The sequence below is a fragment of the Falco naumanni genome, chromosome 4 (genome assembly GCF_017639655.2).
Source record: "Falco naumanni isolate bFalNau1 chromosome 4, bFalNau1.pat, whole genome shotgun sequence".
NCBI lineage: Eukaryota > Metazoa > Chordata > Aves > Falconiformes > Falconidae > Falco > Falco naumanni.
Window position 1 is genome coordinate 95,575,995 of NC_054057.1, and position 25,492 is coordinate 95,601,486.

The 25,492-nt window shown below is 38.6% G+C and overlaps 1 protein-coding gene across 1 annotated transcript in view; it reads left to right on the forward strand.

Moving 5' to 3' along the window:
- Positions 1 to 25,492, forward strand: part of SUCLG2 (succinate-CoA ligase GDP-forming subunit beta) — a 131,741-nt gene that overhangs the window by 96,868 nt on the left and 9,381 nt on the right. Inside the window, exon 10 of the mRNA XM_040589831.1 lies at positions 25,079 to 25,199. Within this exon, the coding sequence (XP_040445765.1) occupies positions 25,079 to 25,199 (121 nt within the window). The remainder of the gene's footprint in view (positions 1 to 25,078; positions 25,200 to 25,492) is intronic.

A 25,492-nucleotide genomic window follows, 5' to 3' on the forward strand; every position in this document is an offset into this window, starting at 1 on the left:
TGGAAAATTTTAAAAGGAAATAGGCTGAAAAAGGAAAGATACTTCATGGCCTGTCAAGAGAGTAACTGGAACTCCTTATTAGGTGGCTTTTTGTTTTTTAACTAGTGGTCTTGTTGCATGCACAGAAGATGGCAGTTGGTAAGTGCTGTTTCTAGAGGCTGTGGCATAATTCCAGATTTGCATCTGATAACAGGATCTGGCTTCAAATGTGTTGGGTGCGTAAGTCCAGACTTTTATAGGAATTACAGCTCCTCTCTATTCCTCTGAATCTTCATCCTTTCCCATACAGGAACCTGTATTCCTAACACCTTTTCATTCTTCCTTTACCCATTCTCCTTTTGGCTCCTGCGCTCAGGTTTGCACTGGCGCTTCCCAGTACAGAGCTTCATCCACCTCCCTGGTGGGAAGTGGTGACCATGTGTATCTCCACAGTTCAACGCCTTCGCTGGTGGAGGAAACAAATCTTCCTCTGAAGGATTAGTAAGGAAGCAGGCATGGTGGCATTTAATGCCAGTGTCTGGGGGGGTTAACGGATGGTCCAGATCGAGCTGTGAGTTTTATGTTGTTTGTCTTCAGAGCTGGTGAAAACCTCAGTTCTGCTTGATATTGAGAATTAAATTTATTCAGTACTTGGGGGAAAAGTGAGTGTCAAAGGCTGAAGGGTCCCAAAGTGGCTTCTAGCAGGTCACAGACCTTGTCAGTCTTTGGGGCAGAACCATGTCATAGACTTGCCCAAGCTGTTTTCCTTTGATTCATTTGGGATATTACCTTTTTTGAGTTAATGTTTTGGAGTTAATCTATCTGTTTCTAGCTTTTATTGCAGAAAGGAAGAGATAAATTTCTGTCTATGCTTATTAATTTTATATCACTTTTTCCTGGTCAACACACATCACGTTTCTGCCTTATCTTTAAAGCAATATTTTTCAGTGCTGGAGTAAATTTTCTAATTGAATACATCCAGTTGGCATTCTAATAGCTTGTCAGTTTGTGCCTGTTTGACAGCTAGCCTTGTTGCCTTCACAACTAATGCTAGTTGAGTGCCAATATAAATGAGTATGATAATAGTCTGATATTATGTCTAGTCTTTTTCTAAATGTAATGTCAACATTTTTCTGAATCTGTTGTGGTGTATTCCTCAAAGAAAATGATTCAGAAATAATGAAATCTTGTTTTGTTTATCATAACTGCGGACACTGTACCCTACAAAGGATTTTTCTTTTTCATTTGAATGTCAGAGAATTCAAGTTGTGAACGCTTTGTAAAACAGCCAGAGTACAACAATAAGAATAGAATGTAAAACTTGATGTCCATTTGGAAGAATAAGAGAAAGGGAAATAAAAAGGCAAAGAAAGTCTGCCCTTTAAATGATTGATGGGCTGTCTAGATCACGTGCAGTTTAAATTAGACACATTTGGATAATTGACCTTCTGAATGGATACAGATTAAATTTGATTGATGATGTCACTATTTGAATAAAGACTTAATTTTTTTTGCTATTTTGGGGGGTTTATTCTGTTGGCATCCAAAGACAATTAAGCAAGTCCTTTACCACATACCATGACTTCCCAAAAGACTAATAAATGGTTTGGAGGAAAGGCAATTTTTACATGCTGTGCCAGTTTGGTGTACAAAACTATGTTCCGGTGAACTCTGAATTCAGCGGACCCTTGGAAAAGAGATTTGTTGTTATTGTTTATGGAGTATTGAATAGAAACCTGGGCTGAAATCAAGGTCTCTTAGTCAGCATCCTACAGTAGAGCTCTTCCTTTCCTTAAACAAAAAAAGAAAAGCAGGTGGTCTTTGGAGGTGACAAGACTTTCCCAAGGTTACCCAACAGTCAGTGGCAGAGCCTCTGTTAGAAACCAGATTGCGTGGCCTTGAGTTGTGCAATGCCACGTCCCCTGGTGTTGTCTCCTGCTGCAGATGTCACTGGTGCTGAGTGGAGGGGGAGAGTACGGGTGTAAATATTTATATAGGTGTCAAAGATCAATGACACATTCAGCAGAAGAAAGGAGTACTAGTAGTTCCTCCATGTTGTTGTTTTTCCTGCAGCAGAAAGAAACTAACAAAAACTGTTCTCACTCAGATTTTTTTTTCCTGTTGACATGCTGGCTGAAGAAGGTTTGGTATCAGCATTTTGTCAGGAAATTTACTGAGTTGACAAGAAAAGAGATGTTATTTATTAGTGTCCAAAACATATAAATGCAAATAAACTCAAATAAATACTATTGTTTTCTAAAGCTGAGTAGGATCCCTGTAAAATGAAGTCACTTTCATTTCATCTCATCTGTCTGCTTTGTTGAAATAGTGGCCTATGAAGAGAAAAAGGTTACTTTTTGAAATTTAATGCGCTGAAAATTTACAGGCTTGATGCTTAAGCAGTAGTAAGTGAAGCATTAAGGCATTTCTTGGGGATTAATGACTGGCTGGGAGGAGTTGATGGCTTGAAGAATAGCTGAGGACCATTAACCTCCACTGGTCGTTAATCTTCAAAGGCTGCCTTGAATACTGAGGTCATTATTGCTATTAGAAAATAAATATTTGAGGAGGGGGAGAAAGGAAGGATCATACAGACTTCTAAAATACCTGATTCGAATGGTTTGGTAGCTACCCTGTCTATCATATGTCATGCTAGGCGAATGGTCACTAATTATTAATCTACAGGGTTAATAATAGTTTTAAATTTCCACTGCTCGTGTTGCTTTTATTTTATTCCATAATTCAAGCTGTAAATTCCATTAACATCAGGATAAATAGAATTTCAGAAATGTGAACCTAAGGTGTGTACAGCTGTGTGCTTAGAGAACAGGCCATGTAACGGTGCTTCTAACGCTGTTTCCATGTTTAAATGACATGCGGTGGCTGCCATTAAACATCCTCTGTTCTGCAGTCCTATTCCCTTTCTAGGCACGATGGGGACGCGCTTGTGTCTCGTTTCCCTGTCAAGGGATGTGCCTTTTGTTGTCTTCAGTGTTGAGCAGTAGTGTTCTCTGCAATTCTTGGCAGAATAGCATGGTGTAGCATTTTATTTCCTGCTAGTCAGATTTGCTTTATGTATGAAAAGGCCTAGAAGTGGCTTTCCGTGTGTCTCAAAAGCAAGTGAAAATCAAGCTGGCGGTAATGCTGTTGATCGCAGTTGCTGGCCTTCAGCTGCAAGACAGAGGAGAGTTTCACCTGGGAAAGTGGATACACAGCATTAACGGGAAACAGCTGTTTCTACCAACGTCCAAAATGCACCAGTTTTATATGCTGTTTGTACAAAGTTTACCACGAGGAGTGTTTTGCATCTTTACCACACTTTGTGGTACTAAAGGGGTAATGTCAGATGAAAATCAACTCATCTCTCTCTGTTAGGGTTACAACGCCTAGGGTTACAAAGCTGAGCAACTTCATGAACAAAACATTTGGGATTTTTTTTCTTCATCTTTTTGCCACTTTCAGCGTAGCTTTCCATATATGCTTAGTTTATTTTCTAGGTGGAACTCCCTGACTCTCACCTCCTGTCCTACAATCGCAGTGAGCTGTCAAGGGAGCAGCCGATGGATACGCTATCAGTCATCTGGGTTTTGTGTCTATGGGTTGCTGCTGCTTTTTGTGGTCATTAGGATGATGTTATGTCACTCTCTTACTCTCAGTACCTTAAATTACTCTTGACTTCTTAACTGTTGCATTTTGCAAAGATGATCACTGAAAATGTGTGTTCCTGTATAGTAGCTGCCACCTATGGGACAATGTCTCCAGCTTTCTAGGACAACTAAAAGCCAGCAGAAGTATTTGAAGGAATGTCTTTTGCAATCAGGCGTAGTTATGCTGCTGAAGAGTGGGTTAACCTTTGCTCACATTTAGCCCTTATTAAATCAACAGAAGATTCTCAGTGGATTTTGGGAAGCTCCAGATGAGGTTTTGGAGTGGTTCGTAGAAGCTACATGGCTCTTTTTCTCCTTGTTGCAGCCCTGGAACCACCTGCTCTGTGCTCTAATCAGTAGATATTCACCCACTAGAAATGTTTAGGGAAGGCAAGGTGGGATGCCCAAGGCATGTAGGAAAAAGGATCACTGCGGCATAACTTTTAGAGTGTTGCCTGTATGTTTTGCAGAAGTTTGTACTTACATAACTTAATGTCTGCATTTCTACAGCATACAGACACAAGTACCTGAGAATTTAATTTTTTAAAAAACTTTATTTATGATACTCACTTTAGAAGCTTGAAATTAAAGCTTCTTTCCTTAGTGGTATATTGCCCTTTTTCTATTTGGCAAACACTGATTTCTTCCCCACTCTCTGTGTTTCTAATGAACCCTGAAATTACTGTAGCCTCTTCCATTTTCTTCTTGATGCACTGTCAGCATCAGTATTGCAGAAGATGCCCTGGTTGTTTGTGTTTCTATGACTTTGAATGTATATCCAGGGAAATGCTGGCTTTGATTTACTTGAGAATGTCTTTCAGTTATTGTTTTTGTTATTAAGGTACATATTCTTTTTGCATCGTGTCAAGTATCTGCCATTCCAGTTCAGTGGGTTTTGAACTCAGTTTTCTTGTATACCTGCAATACTTCAATGAAACAGAGTTGTTTAAAAAACTATGGGTCAGCTTCTTATCTGGTACAGCCTTACCAAAATGAGTGCAAGCGAGAAGGCTCGTATCTGCTGGTTCTACACCTGTAACTAGTTATGTGGGGGAAAGCCAAGTAAAAGCTACCGTGTTCCTCTAGGGAAAAAACAAATTTATATCTGTAATATGCTCGATATGTTAAGGTACATAGAGGCTATACAAAACCAAATCTGTATCTGGTCCTTGAGACAGACTTGCAGCTTAGGAAAGGCCCTTAAGATCATCCAGTCTGACGTCCTGCAAACTCTTGGCTAAAAAATCCTGCCTTGAGTTCAAAGTCTTGTGATTGAATTAGCATGTGTCTTCTTTAGAAGAAATTCACATTCTTTATATACATACTTCATTAGTTTAGGCAGATACCATGTATACACCTGTAACCTTTTCCATAGTTAATCTATTTTTATGTATGAGATTCCTTTTTATCCATTTGAATTTCCAGAGTTTGCGCTTCCTATTGTAGTATGTTGTTACCTTCTAAAGTATTAGATACCTCCTGCCAAAAGTTATTTGGTAATCTTCCATTCAGTAGTGTAATAGATCGAATTTCCTAAGTCAAGTGAATCTTTGAGATTCTGTGTAACTTTTATGGTTGCTTTCTCTGACTCCATTTTCTTGCCAAAAATCTGAGAATATGAGAATTAAACTGAATGCCGAGAGGAGAAGTGACTGCGACAACCATTGCTTTGTAGACCTTGTATTGCGCACAGGAAAAAGAAGCTGAAAAACAGAAACTTAATGTAGATATCAACAGCAAAATTAAGTTAAAGACTTTCTTAACAGCTGTGCATAATGCCAAGTGGGAAACTGTGACAGAGATGCTGAAAAGTTCTCTTCGTAGTTCAGTTTGTAAAATCTGCCTCTTCCTACTAAAACATTTTAAATGGAAGACTTTACCACAAGTGAAAGATGAATTAATCAATTTAAGCCTAAGGCAAGACAAGGTATATGTCAAGTTACAAGTTTTTGGTGAAAAGCTGTCTGCTGCTGTGGTTGATGTGTGCGAGTTGCATAGCAAGCTATGCAGTGAAATTGAAAACTTAAGAATAAATATGTGTCTGGTGTTGAAAAGTGAACGAAGCAGTCTTGTACAGCCACTGAGCGCTCCTAGAAAAGACTTTTTTCTTGTAGCAATGAAAAATTAATGAGAAACAGGTGACACCTTCAGTGTCATACTGAAGGAAACTGCTACCTGTAGCTTTTTTCATAATTAGAAAACCAAAAGAGCTATCCAGAAATCAATAAAATGGTTCTTGTTTCTTTGAGGGTTTGTATGTGAGCCTTAACATTTGCAGCTGTGTGCAGTGCTCAACTGTGTGCATGCATATTTTCTGCTATATGGATAGACCAACATGCTTTTAGGAGAATGCTTACAAATGCATGCCATACAAGTGAAGGCCTGAAAATAACCAGTAAGTAAACTGAGAATCCGAACATCCATCCCAGTGGTATCTGTATTCAGCAATATATAATCTGAACTGTGGCAGAATTCTGTGTTTTAACAGATTTTGTCCTGCCTATGCTACAACCAATGGTTGTAGCTAAATGTAGATTCTGACCAAGGCAGTTGTCTGATTTTGTGAGTTCACAACAGGTAGATTCTTAGTTGTTTGGCTGTAAAATGTTTGAAAGAATTTAAGTGCCACCTTCATGTGAACCATGATTTGCCATTAGATGCGTTTGTGGAATTCATTCGTCAAATAATAAATGTGGGGCATAAAGGAGGGTTGCAATTCCACAGGGTTGTGTGTGGTCAGAGAGTTCAGACAGATACAACCAGGACTTCCAAGGGCTTGCTGGGTTTTGATTTTGAAGCCTGAAGAGTAAAAAAATATTTCAAAAATAGCTTTGTAACTCTTGCATGAATTTTATACCAAAGGGAAAGCAGCAAGCTCTCAGGGTAGAACTACAGCATTTTCTGCCGGTTCCAGTGTTTTCTAGAAGTCATCATCACAGCTGCAGCCATAGGAAGAAATCAGCGATAATGGATTTGCTGAGGTCCTGGTAATCAAAGCCTAGCAGGTAATAATAGAGGCAGGCTATGATGGTGATCAACTGGACCATAGTTGTTGTGCAGGAAGGGAAATTTTATGGGAACTTGAGTGCAGGCCAGAAAAATAACTGAGATGATGACATTGAATGAGTGCTCATTGTAAATAAGTGCAAAAACCCAATGACTAACTTGGCACGGAACTGTTTGGACTGAGACTCCAGACTTCCTGGTGACAGTGATATGTCACGTCCTTGGTCTTGCCTTAGCAATTTGCATTAAAGAATGGTGTTGAATAAGCCTCCTTTGAAACACCAAACGGTGAGCTTTCTGTACCCCAAGTAGCCTGTCCTTCAAAGAAAAGAATACAGAATCAATAAATACAGGACATGAGCAAAAGCTTTACCAGTTTGGATCAGAATTGTCATCTCTGGTAGTTATTGTGTATCTGACAGTAACTTTCAAATAGCTACTTAAAAGAGAAGGGTTAGAGAAACCCTATAAGAGGCAATTACAAACCCGAAATAAAAAATCTTATTCAGACTTCCTGAACTATTTTTTTTTTAATTTATTAAAACTTTGTATTAACTTTTCAATGATAAAATCCATATGCTTGGAGTGATTAAATATATTTGTGAAGGTCAATCTGAGAATATTATTTAAATGGCAACATTTTATTTCAAATGGGTTTATATATTCCCTGTACTCTTCTGATAGTGGTGATTATAAAAGAATGCTCTCTTTATGTGAACAAGTAAATCTATTCATTGCATAAGGATTAGTGAAATACAATTATATGTATATTGATTGCCCTGTGAAGTACCACACCTGTTACTATTTGAATCTGTTGCAAAAAAAAAAAAATCTGCTTGAGGTTTTGCTAGTCTCTGCTTTGTTGAATATTTGAAAATGTATAGAAAACTGAAGAGGTTTGCACATGTATTTAGGTGCTTGGTTAACCAAACTTGATTATTTGGACTTTGAGCAGGTGCTGGTTTTTTGACAGGATGAATAGACACTGGCGTGTACAAGACTCTCACTGCTCTACCTGAGCAGAGGAATACATTCACAGATGACAGAGTGCAGGAACTGGTAAAATGGATCATTTCACTACTGCTGTATTATTGTTCCTTCTGGTTTTTGTCGGCTCTAGCCAATTAACTTGCTTTCTTTGGACCACTGGCTGTATGACTTCTCACCGTTCTAGTGTACTTGTACGTATTTTAAATGAAAACTTGAGAAATGTCCGCACTGCTAGTGAACGCACTGCTAGATATCTCCCAAAATGAATACTGACCCTTCTGTTCTGCATTTTGCTTTCTGAATCCAACCTGTCTTGTTCTTAATCCCTGGCAATGCTTTTGCTTCCACATCGAGTTACTACTTTGATAATCTCTTGCAAAGGAACCTTTACAAATGCTTGTGTACTTTAATTACAATGCATGAGCCGCCCCAACTTGCTGAAACGGTTCATTCTCTAATTCTGAATTCCAAAGCCTCTTGATATATTGTTAATCAAATATTTGGGGTTTGTCATCCGGCTAGTTGAAAAATCAAGAAATGGTGACTGTCAAGTAGTTGAGCATTTATGAGAAAAATGTACTGGTTATTTCAACAAGGACCTATGGCACTTTTCCAGTGCTTCTCATTTCTGATTTGCATCAATTTTGTCTGTAGCAATGTGTTGCCTGGAGTGGCAATTGGTAATCATCGCATTTCTGAGATAGCTTTGATCATGTGCTCATAGAGGATTTTGTGAACAATCTAATTCCATATAATCAGAATAATCCGGAATGAAAGGAGTGATACAGTAATCACCGTACCTTGGCTTTAATGTGTAGATATTTTTTTAAGTATATATTCTTCTTCATGCAGTTTCAATAGTGTTTCACTCTTGGTTTTGGAACAAAGAAAAGAGTTTGTCACTCCAAAAGGGAGAGCGTTTTTCTTCATTGATGTGAACAGCAATTTTCAACCTGTTTCAGGCATTTATGGCAAGAAGGAATTAAAGGCAGTGGAACAGATATAAAAGCAAAGAAATTTTTTGGGGCGCTCTACTTAATGAAATTCCTTGGAGATTTAGAAGTGCTTCTAATTTAGATCAAAAATGGAACTGTTAAGGAGTTTGTAGGGCAAAGAGATTTTCTTGATACTTTTCATTTTACACTTCTTAAATTTTTTCATCCAGGTTGTGTTTAAATCTGAAGAGAACCAACATTCCAGCAAACACCAGGGAATAGCCTGCTGGTTTCTCTGTTAGGTATGATATAGGACTTTTTGGGCATCTTGAAGCAAAGTTTTGAAACATTGCCCAGTCATTTGTGGAAAGAATTTAATTCATAGGCTCAAGTCAAGGGACTAATTCAAAAGAGTTTGCCAGTCTGCAACTGGCAAAGGATTATAAATGAGTATATCTGTCAGCTGCAGACACTGAAGACAAATGACAAAGTGAAACTTTGATAACAAATGCATTATATCTGTTGTTATTCAAGAATCATTTGGTTGACTTCATGGATTATAAATTTTAATCATTTCCCCTCCTTTCCCACTCCTCTTTCCATCACACCAAGGAAAACTATCTTGCAATACTGTACATGAGTTACAGGTATTTAAACAAAGTCATTGAATTTAAGTTCCTGTATTAGACTTCTGGAGCATTCTTGTATTAAGTCTGTAAGAAATTTGGTGTTTTGTTAGTTCAAGAGTAAACTAATGAAAAAGAACATTTAGAAAGAAGGCATCATGCTATTCTAATCCAGGTCTTGGCACATCTTTTGTGTTCTTAATTGTTTGTCTTGTAGTTTTTTGTTTGTTTATTTTACCAGCAGAAGTTTGTTGACTGTCAGAGATGTCACTTGTACAATATGCCTGCGTATTACTTTTATTCCATTTGAACGTAATGAGTTTGTAAAGCACTTGTAAAATTACTTTGCCCATTTAAGTGGAGAAAAAAGCGTACAAATGCGGCCACAATATTCAAAATTGTATTCAAGCAGCAGATTACATTTCTGGTCTATTTTGGATTAATATAACATTCCTACAAAGAATTTAATCTTTTAACATAAGCAACGTAGTTTCCTCTGTCTTTGTATTACGGACTTTGAATTGTTGCATTTCAGAAGATGAAAACAAGGTTTTACAGGAAGTGTAATCATACACTCTTTCAGATCTAAATATCTCTTGGTAAGCAAACTATTCTTGCAAATTATTTAAGCCTGTGAAATTAAATAAACTATAATGATTTATATATATATATCTGAAACTCAGCTTTTATGTTTTTAAAATAAGACAAAATTTCAAGCATTAATTCCAAGGACAACTTTTCACACTTTAAGAGTTACCTTATTTTGACAGAATTAGTCATAAACCATGGCCTTTAACATTTTACCCACTCATGCAGGCATTTTTCAATTAATAAGAGTGCTGGCATCGTAGAATTGAATATAGATGGAGAAGCCTGCAATTAATAGATAACCTGAAACAATAGTTTTAATAGGCCATGATTGAGCTTATTTAATATGTAAGGAGATTTTCTCACTTAAAACAAAGAAGAAGTGAATGTGTGCGAGATTACCAGCATGCATCAGGGGTATGCCATTGTCTGGACTGAAAAGAGCTGCACATCTGTAGATAGTTGATAATTTCGATAATTATTCATTTATGTGTAACTGACTATTTCATAATAAGAAAGGGGTACAAGTTTGGGTTTTTATTTTGCTGAATTGGATAGGGAAATGATTAATTACAGAGCTGTATTTCGTGTCAAGTTGTGAATAAATATGTTTAGCATTCATGTGGTTGTTTACAAACAGGAAACCCACACCGCTTGCCAACAGTTTGATTAAAAAAAAAAAAAGTAATCATTCAATTCATCACTGATTCTCTGTAGGAAAGATCTTTACATTTGTGTGGTTTGGCATGTTGTAATTAAATTCTTTTAAAACATTTTAATTAGGCAGAAGTAAACCAGAGTCCTTTCCTTTGCTCTTTATAAACACTCAAAGGTGTCACCAAGGTGAGAGCTGTTGAGGGTGCTGCAGGGTATCTTGGCTTTTCAGAAGTACTCGGCTTGAGTTTTTTAGTGTGTGTCCACGCTTAATTGGTAGATGGCTTTATCAAATCAAATAATAAGTACAAGAAGCCGTTCTTCAACTGAAATTCTTCAGCTGTGTGTTGGTGCCCTAAAGGCCAAATATGATAGTCTACTTTGGACTGACATCTCCCAGAAATTGAGTATCGGTGATGTTTTCCACCCAAAAAAAGAAGGGCCTTCTAGAATAGGGACTTGTTGCAAAGGTGTTCAATTCGTCCATTGTCCTTTTTGCAAATGCCACTGAGAACCGCTGAGTTCCCATCCCTTTCAAAGGACATGGATAAGGTCCTCTGAGCATCCTCCGCGTGTCACCTGCCGACATTCCAGAGCTATGATCTGTATTTGTTTAGGGCCAGCACTGGTGACAACATAACCACGCGTCGCTGTGCTGGGTGGCTGCGAGTGCCTGTGTTCGTTTGAAGTGCGTTCCTGTGGAGGTGAATTGTAGCATTAAAATGACAACTGCAGTGAATTAAAAAGCAATAGCACGAAGCACACATGGATTTGCTTTCAGGGCCAGTGTATTAGTTCACAGTGGAGCCACTGTCATTTTGCAGCTGCTGGATTGGGTTAATTGCTGCTACAGTACAGTGTCAGTAGTAGTATTTTTTTCTTTTATATTGGCTCTTGGTGGACCAGGACGACATCATGCCAGACTGTATGTCAATGCAGAATAAAAACCAAGTCTTTAATTCAAAAAGCTGACTGTCCTAGGATATGATTTTGCATTACAGCTAAGTCATATCGGGTGATAAAGGAAGGTCTTGCTCCTCTCTCCTTCCATTCGTGCTTTAATTGGATTAAAGCCATTACAGGAACCTGTGAAGTTCCAGTAGGGTCCAAGATGGAAAATGGAAACTGAGAGCTACAGTCACAATGGTTTCAGGTTGCCAAGAGCCTTACCCTTGTCAGCCCATGAGGTTTTTGGGGGGGTTGTAGATGTCATGACTAAAAAGTGTCAGTGGAGTTGCACGGGGGAATCTTAATGGAAAACTTCTTTCCGATATGGCAAAGTGCATTAACGTGACTGTTTAAGTTTAGCTGGTGGCAGCCATCAACTAGCAGGACAGAGTGTAGGCAGGAACCTACCCTGTTGATGCTTGAAGAGAGCGTGGGAATGAGATTATGGCGGGCCATTAAGGGCCTTGAAAGTGAAGGCAAGGCTTTCCTGATTAATCAGTGCTACTACAGCAGACTGTGGCTCAGCGTGAAACACCCACTTGGAAACGTTTTTATGTAATCTCTTTCAAATTCTCTTTAGCTACTACTGTGCATAAGTACTTAAAAAGTAATTAACAAAAACTACAAGCAATACATGCATTAAACTGTTTCTGCCTGCATTAATTTCCTTGCTTATAACCATTTGTATTGTTTTCTTTTGAAATATAGACTTAGAATTGACTTTTACAGCTTAGCCCAGATCGTGATTGGTTCTTGTTACTGTGTGATATCGGAGCACAAGGTGTGTTTCTCAGGTGATGAAATAGATTCTGACAATGGGAATTTTTTTCTTTCTGTGGATCATCCAGCAGTGAAATAAAAAACAAACAAAAAAAATAGTCTCCACAAGAAGATATAAACCTGTGACTCCACTTTTGTACTACCAAATTGTAGAATAAGTAATCTACTTTGGATGTGCTCGTTTATCTGATTTTGAGATCAAAAGGTATGAGGCACTGCTGGTCTTATCTGTTTGCTTGGCATTAAATATTGCGATTGAGTTTTGCACTATAGCAAGGTTCTGAAATAGTTTTTGTTTTGGAGTTGGTTCTTTTATTTTTATCTTTGGATTCCTACACCAAGGAACTACTGTTAAGTTGCCAATATAATACAGTATTGATCACTGCAGAAAATCTGAATTTAGAAAAAGTCTGCTCCTGAAGCCAAGTGACAGCTTTTGGCTGTGTGATAGATGGTTGGGTTTATAACTGAATATTTGCTGGCTATTTGCTTGTTTTCATCTTGTGTAGTTTCAGGTGTTTGAGGCTCGTTCTGACATTTTTTTGCAATTTAATGTGGGAGTTTAAAATCCTCATAAGATTTTTCCAATTCTCACTGAAGTTAACAGGTATATAGGAGAGCCATTTTTGGAGTTACGTGTTTTCCTTGACCATACTGCAAAATCACTTGTGAAGCAAGGGAACATGGTTAACAGAGACACCTACAATTCCATGTGTTATTCTGTACAGAACTGGGTTGAGATATAGGAAGCAGGCTGTGATTTACATGCTGCTGCTTTTAATTTTAATGTGTGTGACTCCCCATGGCTGCCTGGGGCATCTCAACCTTGATTAATCTAAAGTTAAGTTCCTTTATGCTGGCTTATCTGTGATTGTTTTATGCTCACTCCATCTGTTTCTTAATGTAGCTTTATAACTTTCACAGTTTAGATTTGCCGATTGTATCACTTTGGGGTTGTGGTTAAAAACATTCAGCTCTGTTTTTATTACAGGATACTTTGATAAATTTGTGAAAAGTGGCTGGTAGGTCATTATCGAATAATTATTTCTCTGAAGGTGATTCCCTTTTTTAATGCAGGAAATAGGTGGAAAAAGTTTACTGAAAATGAAGATGATAGATTGAATTATTAGGAGGACTAAAGTGACATCACTGATTTCTATTTGTCAGAGAGGCTGATTTCACACACACACCCCCCAAGAAAAAAATGTTGCATTTTTGATTTTGCAAGTAATAACACAATCCAAAAAGTATGTAGAACCACTTTGTCAACTCCTGAGTCATCCTGTTTTGCAATAATACAGTTCTTAGCTTAGCATCCTATTTGTGGGGATGTTATTACTGGTCATTAATTTTTAAACTGTCACTTTTTTTTAGTTTAAATTACTTTATATAAACCTTGCGGAAGATAAAGATCATTATCTATCTTTCAGCAGTCCTGTTCTGAGCTGAATGTCTTTAATATATAATGCCAGAGCAGCCGGTCTTTGGAAGACACATTTCTGGAACAAAAGTTCTCGCTAACACTGAGGTGGTAGCAAGTCCTGATGGTCAGCTGCTGCTGAAAGAGTCTGAGCTGATGGGTGGTAAGCTGCCCCACATCTCCTTCTGCTGTCAGGAAATGTTGCAGGCCGAGTTTAGCAAGGTGCAAGGAAAATGTCCAAGTTCTCCTTATGTTGTCTTCCATCTAGGGCTTGGTAACGTCGTAGGGAACTAGCTTTTCTCCCTGTTGGAGCACCAGTTGCTTGATGAGAAGGCTTAATGAAGCAAAAGGAAGAGGGCATACATAAGCTATTCTTAAACTTGTTCCCCATGTGGACAAAGTCACAGGTATGAATTTAGGTTCCCGTCTGCTGATTGGGCTCCTATCCTTGAAAGAATAGGAAAGAGCAGGGAATTGATTGTATTAAAATGAAAAGAGAAGTAATCAAAATCACCCATTCTAATCACTTGTCCAGACCACATACCTGAATCGTACTAAGTGGTAACTGCTGAGATTAGACAGTATGGTAATCACCGAAAGTGGTAAAGGAACATATGACTCAAGCATTAACTATTTTGTGATTTAATTTGGACAGGGAGAGTGTATAGGTGTTGTAACTTATGGATACACATTTTTTTCTAATGGAAGAATGTAACTGCATTGAGTAGGATTTAGATCTGTCTCGATCTGATCTTTTTTCCTCCAGTAGTGGCCAAAAGCAGGTTCCTGGAGAAGAACACAAGAAGACAACAAGTGTCTGAGGGTGCTTTCCTGGGGTATTTTCCCTGCTTTCTAGTGATCTTTGATATCCTTGTACTTAACGAGTCTTTGGTGTATTTGTTACTGTATATTCTCAACTCATGTAAGCTTTTGTCATAAGCAATATCCTGTGGCAATTAGTTTCACACAATAAATGTATGCTGCATTTAAAAATAACAGTGAAATAACCCCTTTTGTATTTTCACTACCTCTGGCGTTACAAGAACTAAGGATTAAGAAATAAAATTACCTGGAGGCAGGTACAAAGTGGTTGCACCCTGTTCCTTTTTTCTCTTACTACTTGCAGTCTTTGCTGGATGTCCTCCTTCAGCTTTCCTTTTCGAAGATGGAAATTCCTAGTTTATTTTGTCTTACTGTATATGAAGCTTGTTCAGTATCTGTCACTTTTCTTCATATTTTTCTCAGATTTAGTGTTTCTATTTTGATTTACTGACCTGTTAATAGTGAGCTGATTTTTACGTGGTAGTAATTTGAAACCTAATAAGCACAGTAATTCACATTTTTATGAATACCGTGTTTCCATAAAATAACAGATTTTAATTATTTGGAGATTTCAGATGTGTATATGCAGTACAGTACCCATGACAATGCATTTTTATACTTTAATTAAGCTTCTTGAAGCACAGAATTCCGTTTTAGAAGTTGCTGTTGTCTCAGTAGGAAAGGCAGTGTGACCTATATAGGAGCTCCTGTAGCATTTCATTCTCTCCTGCTTGGGGAATACATGTCAAAGATGTTTCTCAGGTGACAGAATAGGAAGATCCCAAGTCTGTAGAGCACAAAAGTAACTGTTCTTCATCTCTTTACTCCCTTGTGTTGGGAATGATCACTTAGTATTTTGATAGTCTAGATAAATACAGTATTTGTATCTCTAAGGCTATTTCTAAAGAGCGAGTAAAGATAGGGTTTGATGACTGTTGGTTTCAGGAAATAAATCCCTTGCCACGATGGCTTGAAAAGTGGCAGTTGGGTCTGTCCCTTACCCAAAACAAGGTGTAGAGCTGAACATGTAATGATGGGAAAAAGAAATGACAGATGACTGGTGCTGTGAAGTCTTACAGTGTCAATCTTTCAACATGTGGAGTCTCTCTTAAAATTCCAGCTCCTAGGTTCCTGTGCCTTCTATAAACAGAAGATGAAATCTTCATGCAAAGTGAGTTCCTAGCTTTCAATATGGGGAGAAAATCAAAGTCTGTTTTAAAGATTAAGTTTTTTTTTCTTGTTCTCCTGAGCAGAAATGCAAAGCCATGATGATTGGCTTGCCCTTTTTTTTTTTTCAGCCTTCCTTAGAAGTTAGCAATATTCATCAGACTTTTTGGTTGCCAACTTTGTATACATGGCCATGCCTTTAGGATCTTATTTTTCTGTCTGTGTAAACTGTTTCTGATAGTTCATTTGCTAATAATTTCCAAAGTTTTGTTACTTTTTTGACTCCTGTTTTTGTTTTGGGGCTTTTTTTTGTTCATAGTGTAAGAAAAGTGTAAGCATCAAGTGTGCTTACAAAAAGTCCTTTCAATTTTGTACTTGAGATTTTTTGGGCACAATTCTCACTGTGCAGACTGGGAGTTCTAAAAATTGCCAGACCCAGAACAGACCTGATAGAACTTGTTTTGCATTAGTCATTGCTTTGAAAGTAGCCATTGCCAAATTCTTTAGAGAAAGGTGGTGTAATCTTGCCATGAGCAAATATAATTTCAGTATCTTACAGGACAAATTAGTTTTTACTGTTTCCAGACAGTGGATGACAGATGTTTCAGAGCACAAGCATGAGATTTTGACACCTAGTAGACCTGTGGGTGTTCTCATCAGCCGTAGGTGTGCCTTCTTCTGGCGAGTGGCGGTGTTCACTCAAACCTCGCCGTGTCTCCAGATCACTCCAGTTAGATAAGCTGGTTTGATAGGGTCCCATGTGCCTTTTGAAGGCTACATAGTTATCAGATGTGGAGGGACTCCAGAAGCAAATTAAAAAAAAAAAATGTTTTAGAATAGTTTTAAAGTGACATGTTCAGATGTCGTGCTTTGTTTGGAAATTTTACTAGCAGTTCTCAAATATTATTCATATCAAGATTTCAGATCTTGGTGCAGTTTTGGGTTTGGTTTGGTTTGTTTTTTTACTTCCTTGAATTACGAAGTAACTCTCTGTTTACAGTAAGGCAAGTTCTGGCTGGACTTACGTCAAAATCAAACCAGTGGCCAACAAGTAGAGAGAAGGCACACCTTAAGATATTTCCAAATTCATAATACATACATTTTTATGTGGCTGTTGAAATAAACATGAAGACTTGAACTAGTCATCAAATCAACAGTTTTATTTAGTCAAGCCCTTTTGTCGATATTTGTGATCGTATCGTTTAATAGCATCAGTTTTGGTAATTTTCCAAGTGTCTGTAAGACGCCGCAGCACAGTGACCAGTGTAACTTACTGTTAGAACAATTCGTCTGACAGCAACATGCTGTGGGTTGTGTACTGCAGTGGTTCCCTTTTGATCATATATCAGTGTTCTCCAAGCACTCCATCTTTTAAGGAATATTGCATTTTTTTCTGTTCAAATGATTTAAAATTGTTTGGCCTTTTGCCTTTTAACACATCCTGAAGTATGATGAAACTGTACACAGATGCATCCCCATGGCATAGCATGTTGCTGAAATAACAGGACCCCATGCTACCTGTTATATCACATTGCTTTAACATAGCAATGCAATCATCTTTTTTTTTTTCCAGAAAGCTGATTATTGTTTAGCAAAAATCTGATTTGGACTTAGATACTAAGAATGTTGGAGAAACTGTACTATGTGCCTTTGAGAAATTAAACTGAAATGGAGGGGCAAAATTCAGCAAATATTGAATCAATTTTTATAGACTTTGCTGCTGTGGAAGAACGACTTGCAGTTGTGCTACTGTATAAACTAACTTCCATGAGTGGATTTCAAGAGTACCTAAAACTCGTCATGCTAATGTGGTACAGTCAGATAACATGAATTCCCCAAGTACCCGATGACCAGTGCTTACTGCATATGCCTACCAGAGATGGGGTGTGTGGGCGTCGTCTTTTTGCTACAATAAAATCCCCCGAATCAGACCTAGACATGCAACTACCTTAGTTCTGTGTGCATACAGAGGAAATTAAAAGGAATCTGAAGTATTGCAGTCTCATCTGACACACACAAACTGATCATGTGTGGGTTTTTCAGTCTTGCAATACGTGGTCATGTAGGTAGTCATAGTCCCTTAATGTTATATCGGTCTGCATTGTGATCTGCTCGTCCAGGGGCTTAATGCCCTTGAAGCTCAGCTATTTAAATGATAGTCAGAACAAATTCATGTACTTCTATTCCAGGTACCAATGATCTGATGCAAGAGTTCTCCTCCTGTATTGGCACCAAAAATGGCAATTGTTCTAGCAACTACCAGCTCCATTTTATTCCCAAAACAATACTAAAAGCTGTTGTGCTGATTCTCAAATACATTTCAGAATAGTACATTGTGGTCTCAACATTTTTCTTTCCCTCTCTTTCCTTATCCTTGTCCCTTATTATCATAAATAAGGATTACATTAGGAAGTGGTTGTGCTTCCTATCAGAAAGAGCATGGCTGCATGGCTGCAGGCACTCGCTTGCCTGCTCTTCCTGTATCCTGCAGTAGGATTAATTAGCTCACACTCTGGGCTGTATTAGCACAGCGTATATGGTTTCTGGACAGGAGCTGACTGATGTCTTGCCAGGCGGTAGCACAGGCATAGAAAGCACGTGGTGGTTTGTATCTTCATGAACACATCTGAAGTGTGATCGCATACCAAGGGCTGCACGGGAATGACGGCATTATGGTGATGCATGTGTTTGTGCCAGGGCTCCGGGTGTGCAGAGCACGTGCCCTGCAGATTAGGAAATGTTCCCAAAATGCGGCTTGATGAAAAGTAACATTGAAATGAAGGTTCCTGAGGTCATGTTGCTGCCTCCCATGCTATCTTGGAATTTGAGGAAGACTCTGTGTATAGAATTGGAATATTTCTGTTCCCAAAAGACAGGCTCCTTGCTGCTGGGCAAAGGAAGGTCTCCAGGGACTGTTTCCAATACCGCACAGTGGTGCATAATCTGTCAGTCCTAATTTCATCTCATACCTTTATTTTAATGGGCTCTGATCCCTTAATATTTTTTCTTATGTCAGTGCTACAAAGGAGTGAGACCAAATCCCAGGACAGACGTGTTCCTGGTGGATTCTCCATGCCAGGAGCTATCTTATGTATTGGAGGAGCACCAGAGCCCTCCCTGCTACAGAACTCTGCTTGCCTACATGTTTTTCTTACCCCATCGCATGGCCACAACCTGGCTCTGGTCAATTAGCAGAGGATTGTTGCTGAATCATTTTCAAACCAGCAAAAACCAATAAAATTGTATCCTGTTCTAGGTCCTGAATTCTCTGTAAGCAGGAAGGACTGAAGGCCATAGGCTGACATCAGCACACCAGAAACCGGAGCTACAACATTTTGATTTTGCAAAGATGTGGTTTCTGGGACTCTTAGGGTGGCACCAGAGGAGCCGCATTTCTGAAAGGCCGTCCTGCAGTGCGGGGCCGGTACCGCCATCTCACCGGCCACGGAAGAGAAGGGCTTAACATACAACAACTGGGTGTAACAGAAACAGGGTGTTGGTGCTCAGTGAGGCTTCTGTTCCTCAGGAACCTCTTGAATACAGGCCAAAAAATTGCATTGGAGAAAATCCTTAATCTGCTTTTCCTCCCTGTCAGCCAGTCTTCCCTGACAGAAAAATCTGAATTTTGTTTTGGAGATTCATCGGAGTTCTTTTCCTGCTATGGTATAAGGGTACATTACTAGTGAATTTTAAACCTTGATCTATTTTAGAATAGTATAAAACATTCAAAATTGCATTGTTTCAGTATTTCTTCACTTGAATGCAAGCTTTCTTGCTTTGCTTTTTGTTGATTCAGCCTCCTTAAATTTATCACCTTTCAGAACTGCCCCCCCCCCCCCCCCCGCCCCCAAGAGGCAAAATAAAATTTTGCATCATTTTGCTAAAGTCAAATGAGATAGTTTGGCTTTAACTAGGAAAAATCGCCCTGCTCCTCTCTCCAAGGGGATTTTTTATCTTCCTTTTCCACATTGAATTGCACTGTCCTCTAGTGGATATTTTAAGCAATTGGGTTTGTGTTTGTAAATCTTTCATACTGCTCTGATACGGTATGTTTAATCTTTATTTTCAAATGAACCATAAATGCTGTCTGATATGAAAAGCTAGAGGATTAGAGTAATATTTCAAAACTGGATAAGAAAAAGTTACATTTGACCTGCGGTCCAAGTTATAATAATATAGAGACATTTTAAAAATGTTTGCATCTGACTTATCAGTTGGAGCAGAAAGATACAGAGCGAAGATGCAAGTTTATGGCATCTCTGTTTTATTACATTTTATTACATTGTATTGAGAGTTGGAGATAATCTGCTTCTTTCACATTGAAACAAATTTTGTTAACTGAATGAATGAATAATAAAGACCAATGGAATAATAGGAAGGATTGAGTATACCTTATTGGATTTAAAGTGAAGAACTATGCATCCCATTCTACCCAGTAGTTTGGGTTTTGTTTTGGTATTTTTTCTTTTTCTTTGTATTGCTACCTACCTCTTAAAAGGCATGGGAATAGATCTTTGTGTGGAACACAAGAGCATTTGGCTTGTAATCCAGGTAAACTCAACCATCTCCAACAGGTTTGGAAAAATGTCCTCAGCTCTCTGCCTCAGTGTCTGTGTCTCCAAAAGAGATAACAAGGAGACTCACTTTCTCCTTGCCATGCTGAAGATTTCTTTCACAATCTGTCAATGTGTAGCCTCTAAGAAGTTGAATGAGACAAATTTCCTTGCTTACCTGTAGCCAATTAAATATGCACTCCTGGGATTCTCTGCCCTTGGCAGCTGCGTTCCTCTGAGTGTGTTTTGCCTTACACATCTCTCAGCTGCAGCTGTTCTTGATGCTTTGCTGTTGGGAAAGGTTCCCACAGTCTTCCAGCTCTGTGAGAAAGAAGCTCTTGCACGTCGCTGTTACGAAGGCCAATGGATCTTTGCAAGGCCAAACCACAACCTGGATATTTCATTTTGGAACTGGTGAATACCCTTCTTTTTAACTGGGATTCCCTGGGATCTGAGGTGCTAAGCATCTCTGAAGATCAGAATGGGAATGTAAGTCTTAAGTGGCAGGGCTTGTCAGGCTTGTTGTGTGTGTTTGCTGTACTGGCTATCCGGTTCGGGCTGTAGGTTGTAGCCCCTTTTACTTTCCCTCCATGAGCTGAGAATACATCTGCATCTTCAGTGCCTGCTTCCCAGCATCTTGCAATGTGAGCTTTCTTTGATATGTTTGAGATACCGCTCTTCCACTGCTGTTTATTATGTTCAAGGAAGGAGAGAAGAAACAAATGCCTGGCAGTGTGGGGCTGGCTTGCTTTTCTTATTTATTTTCTGGCAACCTAATGATTTAGTTTTGTAAAAGAACTTGGTTTTGCAGACACAAAGTTAGACTCTGCTGATCAGAAGGATTGGGAGACATGATACATGTTTTAACCTCAAAAAAATGCTAAAAGCCCCCAGGCAGGAGCATGTCTGCCAGCTGTACCATGCAAACCCACTGTCTTCCGTGTAGATGTGACCTGGGGCATCCTGGAGAAGAGAGCCAACAAATATAGTTTGCTTTGTAATGTCTGGGTGCACTTTTAGCTGATGAAAGAGTTAGGAGTGGTCAATAAATTCAGTTAGCTTCAAATGTAAAGGCATTTTTTTCAGGTTTCAATCAAAGCAAACTGTAAGCAAGTTCTTCGCTAGCGTAGTTTTAATTTGCTGCAGATGTAGTTTTACTGACAGTTCCTGAATAGGTTGTTTTCAACTAAAATAAATGAATTGAGCTTCAGTGCAACAATTTACAGCAAGGTCAGAGATTATATTGGTGATTTTATAATAATATTTGTAGTTGCACTGTGTGAGTGTTCATGCATCCTGTGTCTGCATAGAAGGGAAAAGAAGTCACAAGGTGTGCATCTGACACTGCTGGTAGTTGGAAAACTGTTGCAAGTCTTTCCTGCTGTCATCAGATGAGACAACGTGGGGGGCAGCGGCTGCAGACAGCAAGACGTCCTGTGTATAGATTTATAAATGGGTTGTAGGAAAGGTGGAATGCTTTTATGTGCTGCCTGTGTTAATCCTTAAATGTATGATGATCAGATGTCAGCGTACATTTTGTTAAGACTAAGAACATTTTAGAGAAAAAAATAAAGAAGAAAATATATCAAATGTGCACACACTATATAAATATATATATTTAGAGTTCAGGCAGGTATGCTAAAGCTGCTTCTGCTGTACGTGAAATGCCCTTAGTTGCGTGGAACCTGGCAGCCTTGCATATTATGTCGGTGATCCAATACAATTCTAACAGTAACCTAGCACCATTGTTTCATTTAGCATACAATTACACTTACTTGGGGTGGGTTTTTTTGATGCCAAACATTCAAAGCAGAATTGCAGGCTTTGTCAAGGCTCACTTCAACAAAAAGCCCTGTAAATTAAAACTTTTATTAATAAAGCAACATAGATTGTATATAAATATATATATGTACATAAATATATCTAGTTTCTTATATAAAGAGAGAAAAGGCTACCTCTGTGTCTACATATATGTTTACATAGTATTTAGGAGCAGTGGGATTAGTGGGTATTCCAGTATTCACCACAATACAATACCATATCTAGCATGAAGAGATTGATAATGCAGCACTCTTAGTTTTTATCACTTTTGCTTCCCAGCATTGGTGCTTAGAGCTGGTAGACTGCGGGTTGTTTCTGCTATTGATGGTGATGTCCTCGTGCTATTATGTGTATATATCCATTGTTTTGGTGGATGGAAAGAACCTAACCTGTGGATACAGTGCTATCTTTAGTTTCCTTAATGTTGCTGAAATATAAAATAATTTTTAAAGGCAAGCTGTTGAATGAAAATAGTTATCAGAATAATAATGCTATCAAGTAACCTCTCTTGTATGTAGACAGTTTGCCCTCTCCTTGGTATGTCTTATAGTCCATATGCATGTTAATATGTAATGGTATACAATGGGAGGTTTATTTTCTTGCAGACTTAAATAATACAGAGATTGTGCATTCTCTGTGCACATGAAATACTGAAAACCTTTTCATCCGTCTACTGGCTCTGAATTTTAAAGTTCTTTCAGCTGGAAATGCAAGATCTAGTCAGGCTACAGAAGCATATATAAACAATGTTCACAAATTTCAGCAAAGTTAAAGTGAATCTCAGCATCATTTGGACTGATCTTTTGGCTTATTTGGAAGATTACAATAAAACCCATGATTGAATTCTCTACCTGATTCAGTTTCTTATTGATTGAATCCTTTTAGACTCCTCTCTAATTTAACAGTGTATTTTTATTAAAGCCAAGCATACAAACATCAATTATCCAAGCTGCATCTAATTTCCTTCAACTTTTTTTTCCCCTTTTGCTGCCAATGGATTAGAAGTCCTGATTAGAATTCAGCTTGAAAGCTGAAAAGCAGATCCTTAAATGAGAATGTCTGCATTAGGAATTAAAATATCTGTACTGGGCATAAAATCCTCCTCCTTATCTCTAATAATGTAAACACACTTGGTTAAGTTGATCTGTCACATGCCTGGTGCAATGTCCCTGAATTAGGAGCATGCATTAGCGAGGATGGGATGCTGACTGTGGTTTGTCCTGCTGCTAGAATCCATCACTAGTGTATTTTAACATCAAAGTGCTTTGCATAGATATCTCTCTACCATAAGGGTTAATGTGGTAAGAGTTTTGAAGGGCTCAGTTTTTTCTTTACATGTTTTTACCTCGTAACACAAAGAGTGTTTGCATGTGCACGAGCAGAAGGAGCGAGGCAGTGAAGGGGCTCTCTAAGGTTTCACTGCTGGTAGCTTCTACAGAGTTAAGGATTTTGTTAAAATGCAAAGGTGAAATGAAGAACTGCAATGGCATGAATTCTGTTTATAGTATCAGGATGCCCAGAAGAGTGAGCAAATCTTAACTGGATTACTGCACCACAAATAGTAAGAGAAGACAAGTAGCAGGGGCAGGCAACATCCTAGCGCATCAGCACTGGAAAACTAATGACAGAGTTGGTGTCTAATAAGCTTGAGAGGAGAAAATCGGGCCGTGTCCCGCATGGTCAGATGGGAACTGTTCTAACCACTTTTTGAGTGGCATCATGGAAAGTCTTGGAGCTGGAAGGAGCAGCAGGTGATACAAGAGACGTCAATGAGATGGCCCCGCTGCCATCTTCATTTTACAACTGTTGTACTAGCATTGGAGTTTGCTAGCGCAATGCAAACACTGCATGTTTTTGCAGTCTAGGGTACTGCTCAAGGAGTGAGATTTCTTGTAGGAAGTAAAGTATGTGTTGAGATTTTTTTTTCCTTTTCCATTGCTGCAATGTGGATGGCAGTATTGCCAACAGTGGTGAGCTTTCAATTTGTGTGTGTGACAGCACATCACAGGAGTTAATTGTCATGGTTTGTCTGCAGAGAAATATTAAACCTGATTGCACAGAGCTATAAACATGTGTGACTGCAGGGAATTTTCTTGGTGCTGGGTATGAGTCTGGTTACCTGGAGGTGGGCAAAGTGAATCTGTTCAACTTGTGCAATGAGTTAAGCATAATTGCAGTTGACATCATGCACAAGTGAAATCCAGTGATATTTCATTCCTTCAAACCTAATCCCTTCTTTATCTTGTCGTCTTTTGAGTCAACATGAGTCTTGCAAATCTTGTTTGTGACACCCCGTGAAGCGTACTTTAAGAGTACCCTGAAGACTGTGGATTAGCCCCCATGTGGAAGAAGAAACAGCATAGCTGCATCTGTATGGTGCCCCCCTCGATTTACAAGCCATGGTGGGAAGCCTTGTATATGAATTTGGGTTCAATATTATACTACGTTGCTAAATGGAAAGAAACTATTTTAATATCTTGCGTGTATTAACGTCTTGTATGTTGTGAAGGGTAGTGCAGGAACCTCGGTTTCCAGAATCTGATGAATAGTAGGTTTTTTGAGGTTATCAGTTAATCTGTTGTAATGAATGCTCTTCATTATGTGCCTCTCCTCGTTAATCAGAAGGGATTTTTACTCCTCTTTATCAAGTCAGGGCAAGTGTATATTACCTTTTCCTCTGTACTGCTTATGATAAAATGCGTATCCAGATTGGTTTGTGAAATATCTGCATAAATATTTCATTGCATGTGCAACCACGCATTCATATGCTGTGCTTTCTGAGCTCCAACATCTGATGATTATTCAATACATGAAAAAAATCTAAAATATAGTTTAATCTCTTTTTATTTATACTTCTCAGTAGAAATTCCCCTTTTCAATGTAATAATGTGTTTATGACATTAATGACCATGACAGTTTAGACCAAGGCAATTAATCACTGCTACATGCTACAGAAACAGTAGACTCGGGATCAAGTTCTCTGAGTAGAGATGTGAAACTTGCACCTTCCGTAGATGAGAACCCACGTGACAGAGGGGAATTTGTACCCTGGTTTGGATCTTTTACTGTGCTTCTGTAAGAAACAAAGCCCAAACAAAACACAAACCCCCCACCAATTTCCTACTCTGTTTCTTTCCTACAGGTTGAAGCAATACTTGTGAACATATTTGGTGGGATCGTGAACTGTGCCATTATAGCCAACGGTATTACCAAAGCCTGCCGAGAGCTTGAGCTGAAAGTACCTCTGGTGGTCAGGCTGGAAGGTGAGTGCTAATGGTTTCAGACAAAAGTCATTCCTCAGGTGCACAGTAATCCACTTTGGCTTTCTTCGATCTCTAAACTCTAAACAGATTAGTCCCACACAATAAGAATGTGTCCAATTTTTCATCCATAGCATGACCTGAAGTCAATAAACTCTTTCCTTACATATTTCTGTATTCCTGGTCCCTGGTGGTACTTGAAGCAATGAAATTTTGCAGTGAAAGCTTTATGATTTTGCTTGTAAGACTTGCAATTCAAATAGAAATTATTTTGATGCAAGTTTCTGTTTACTGGA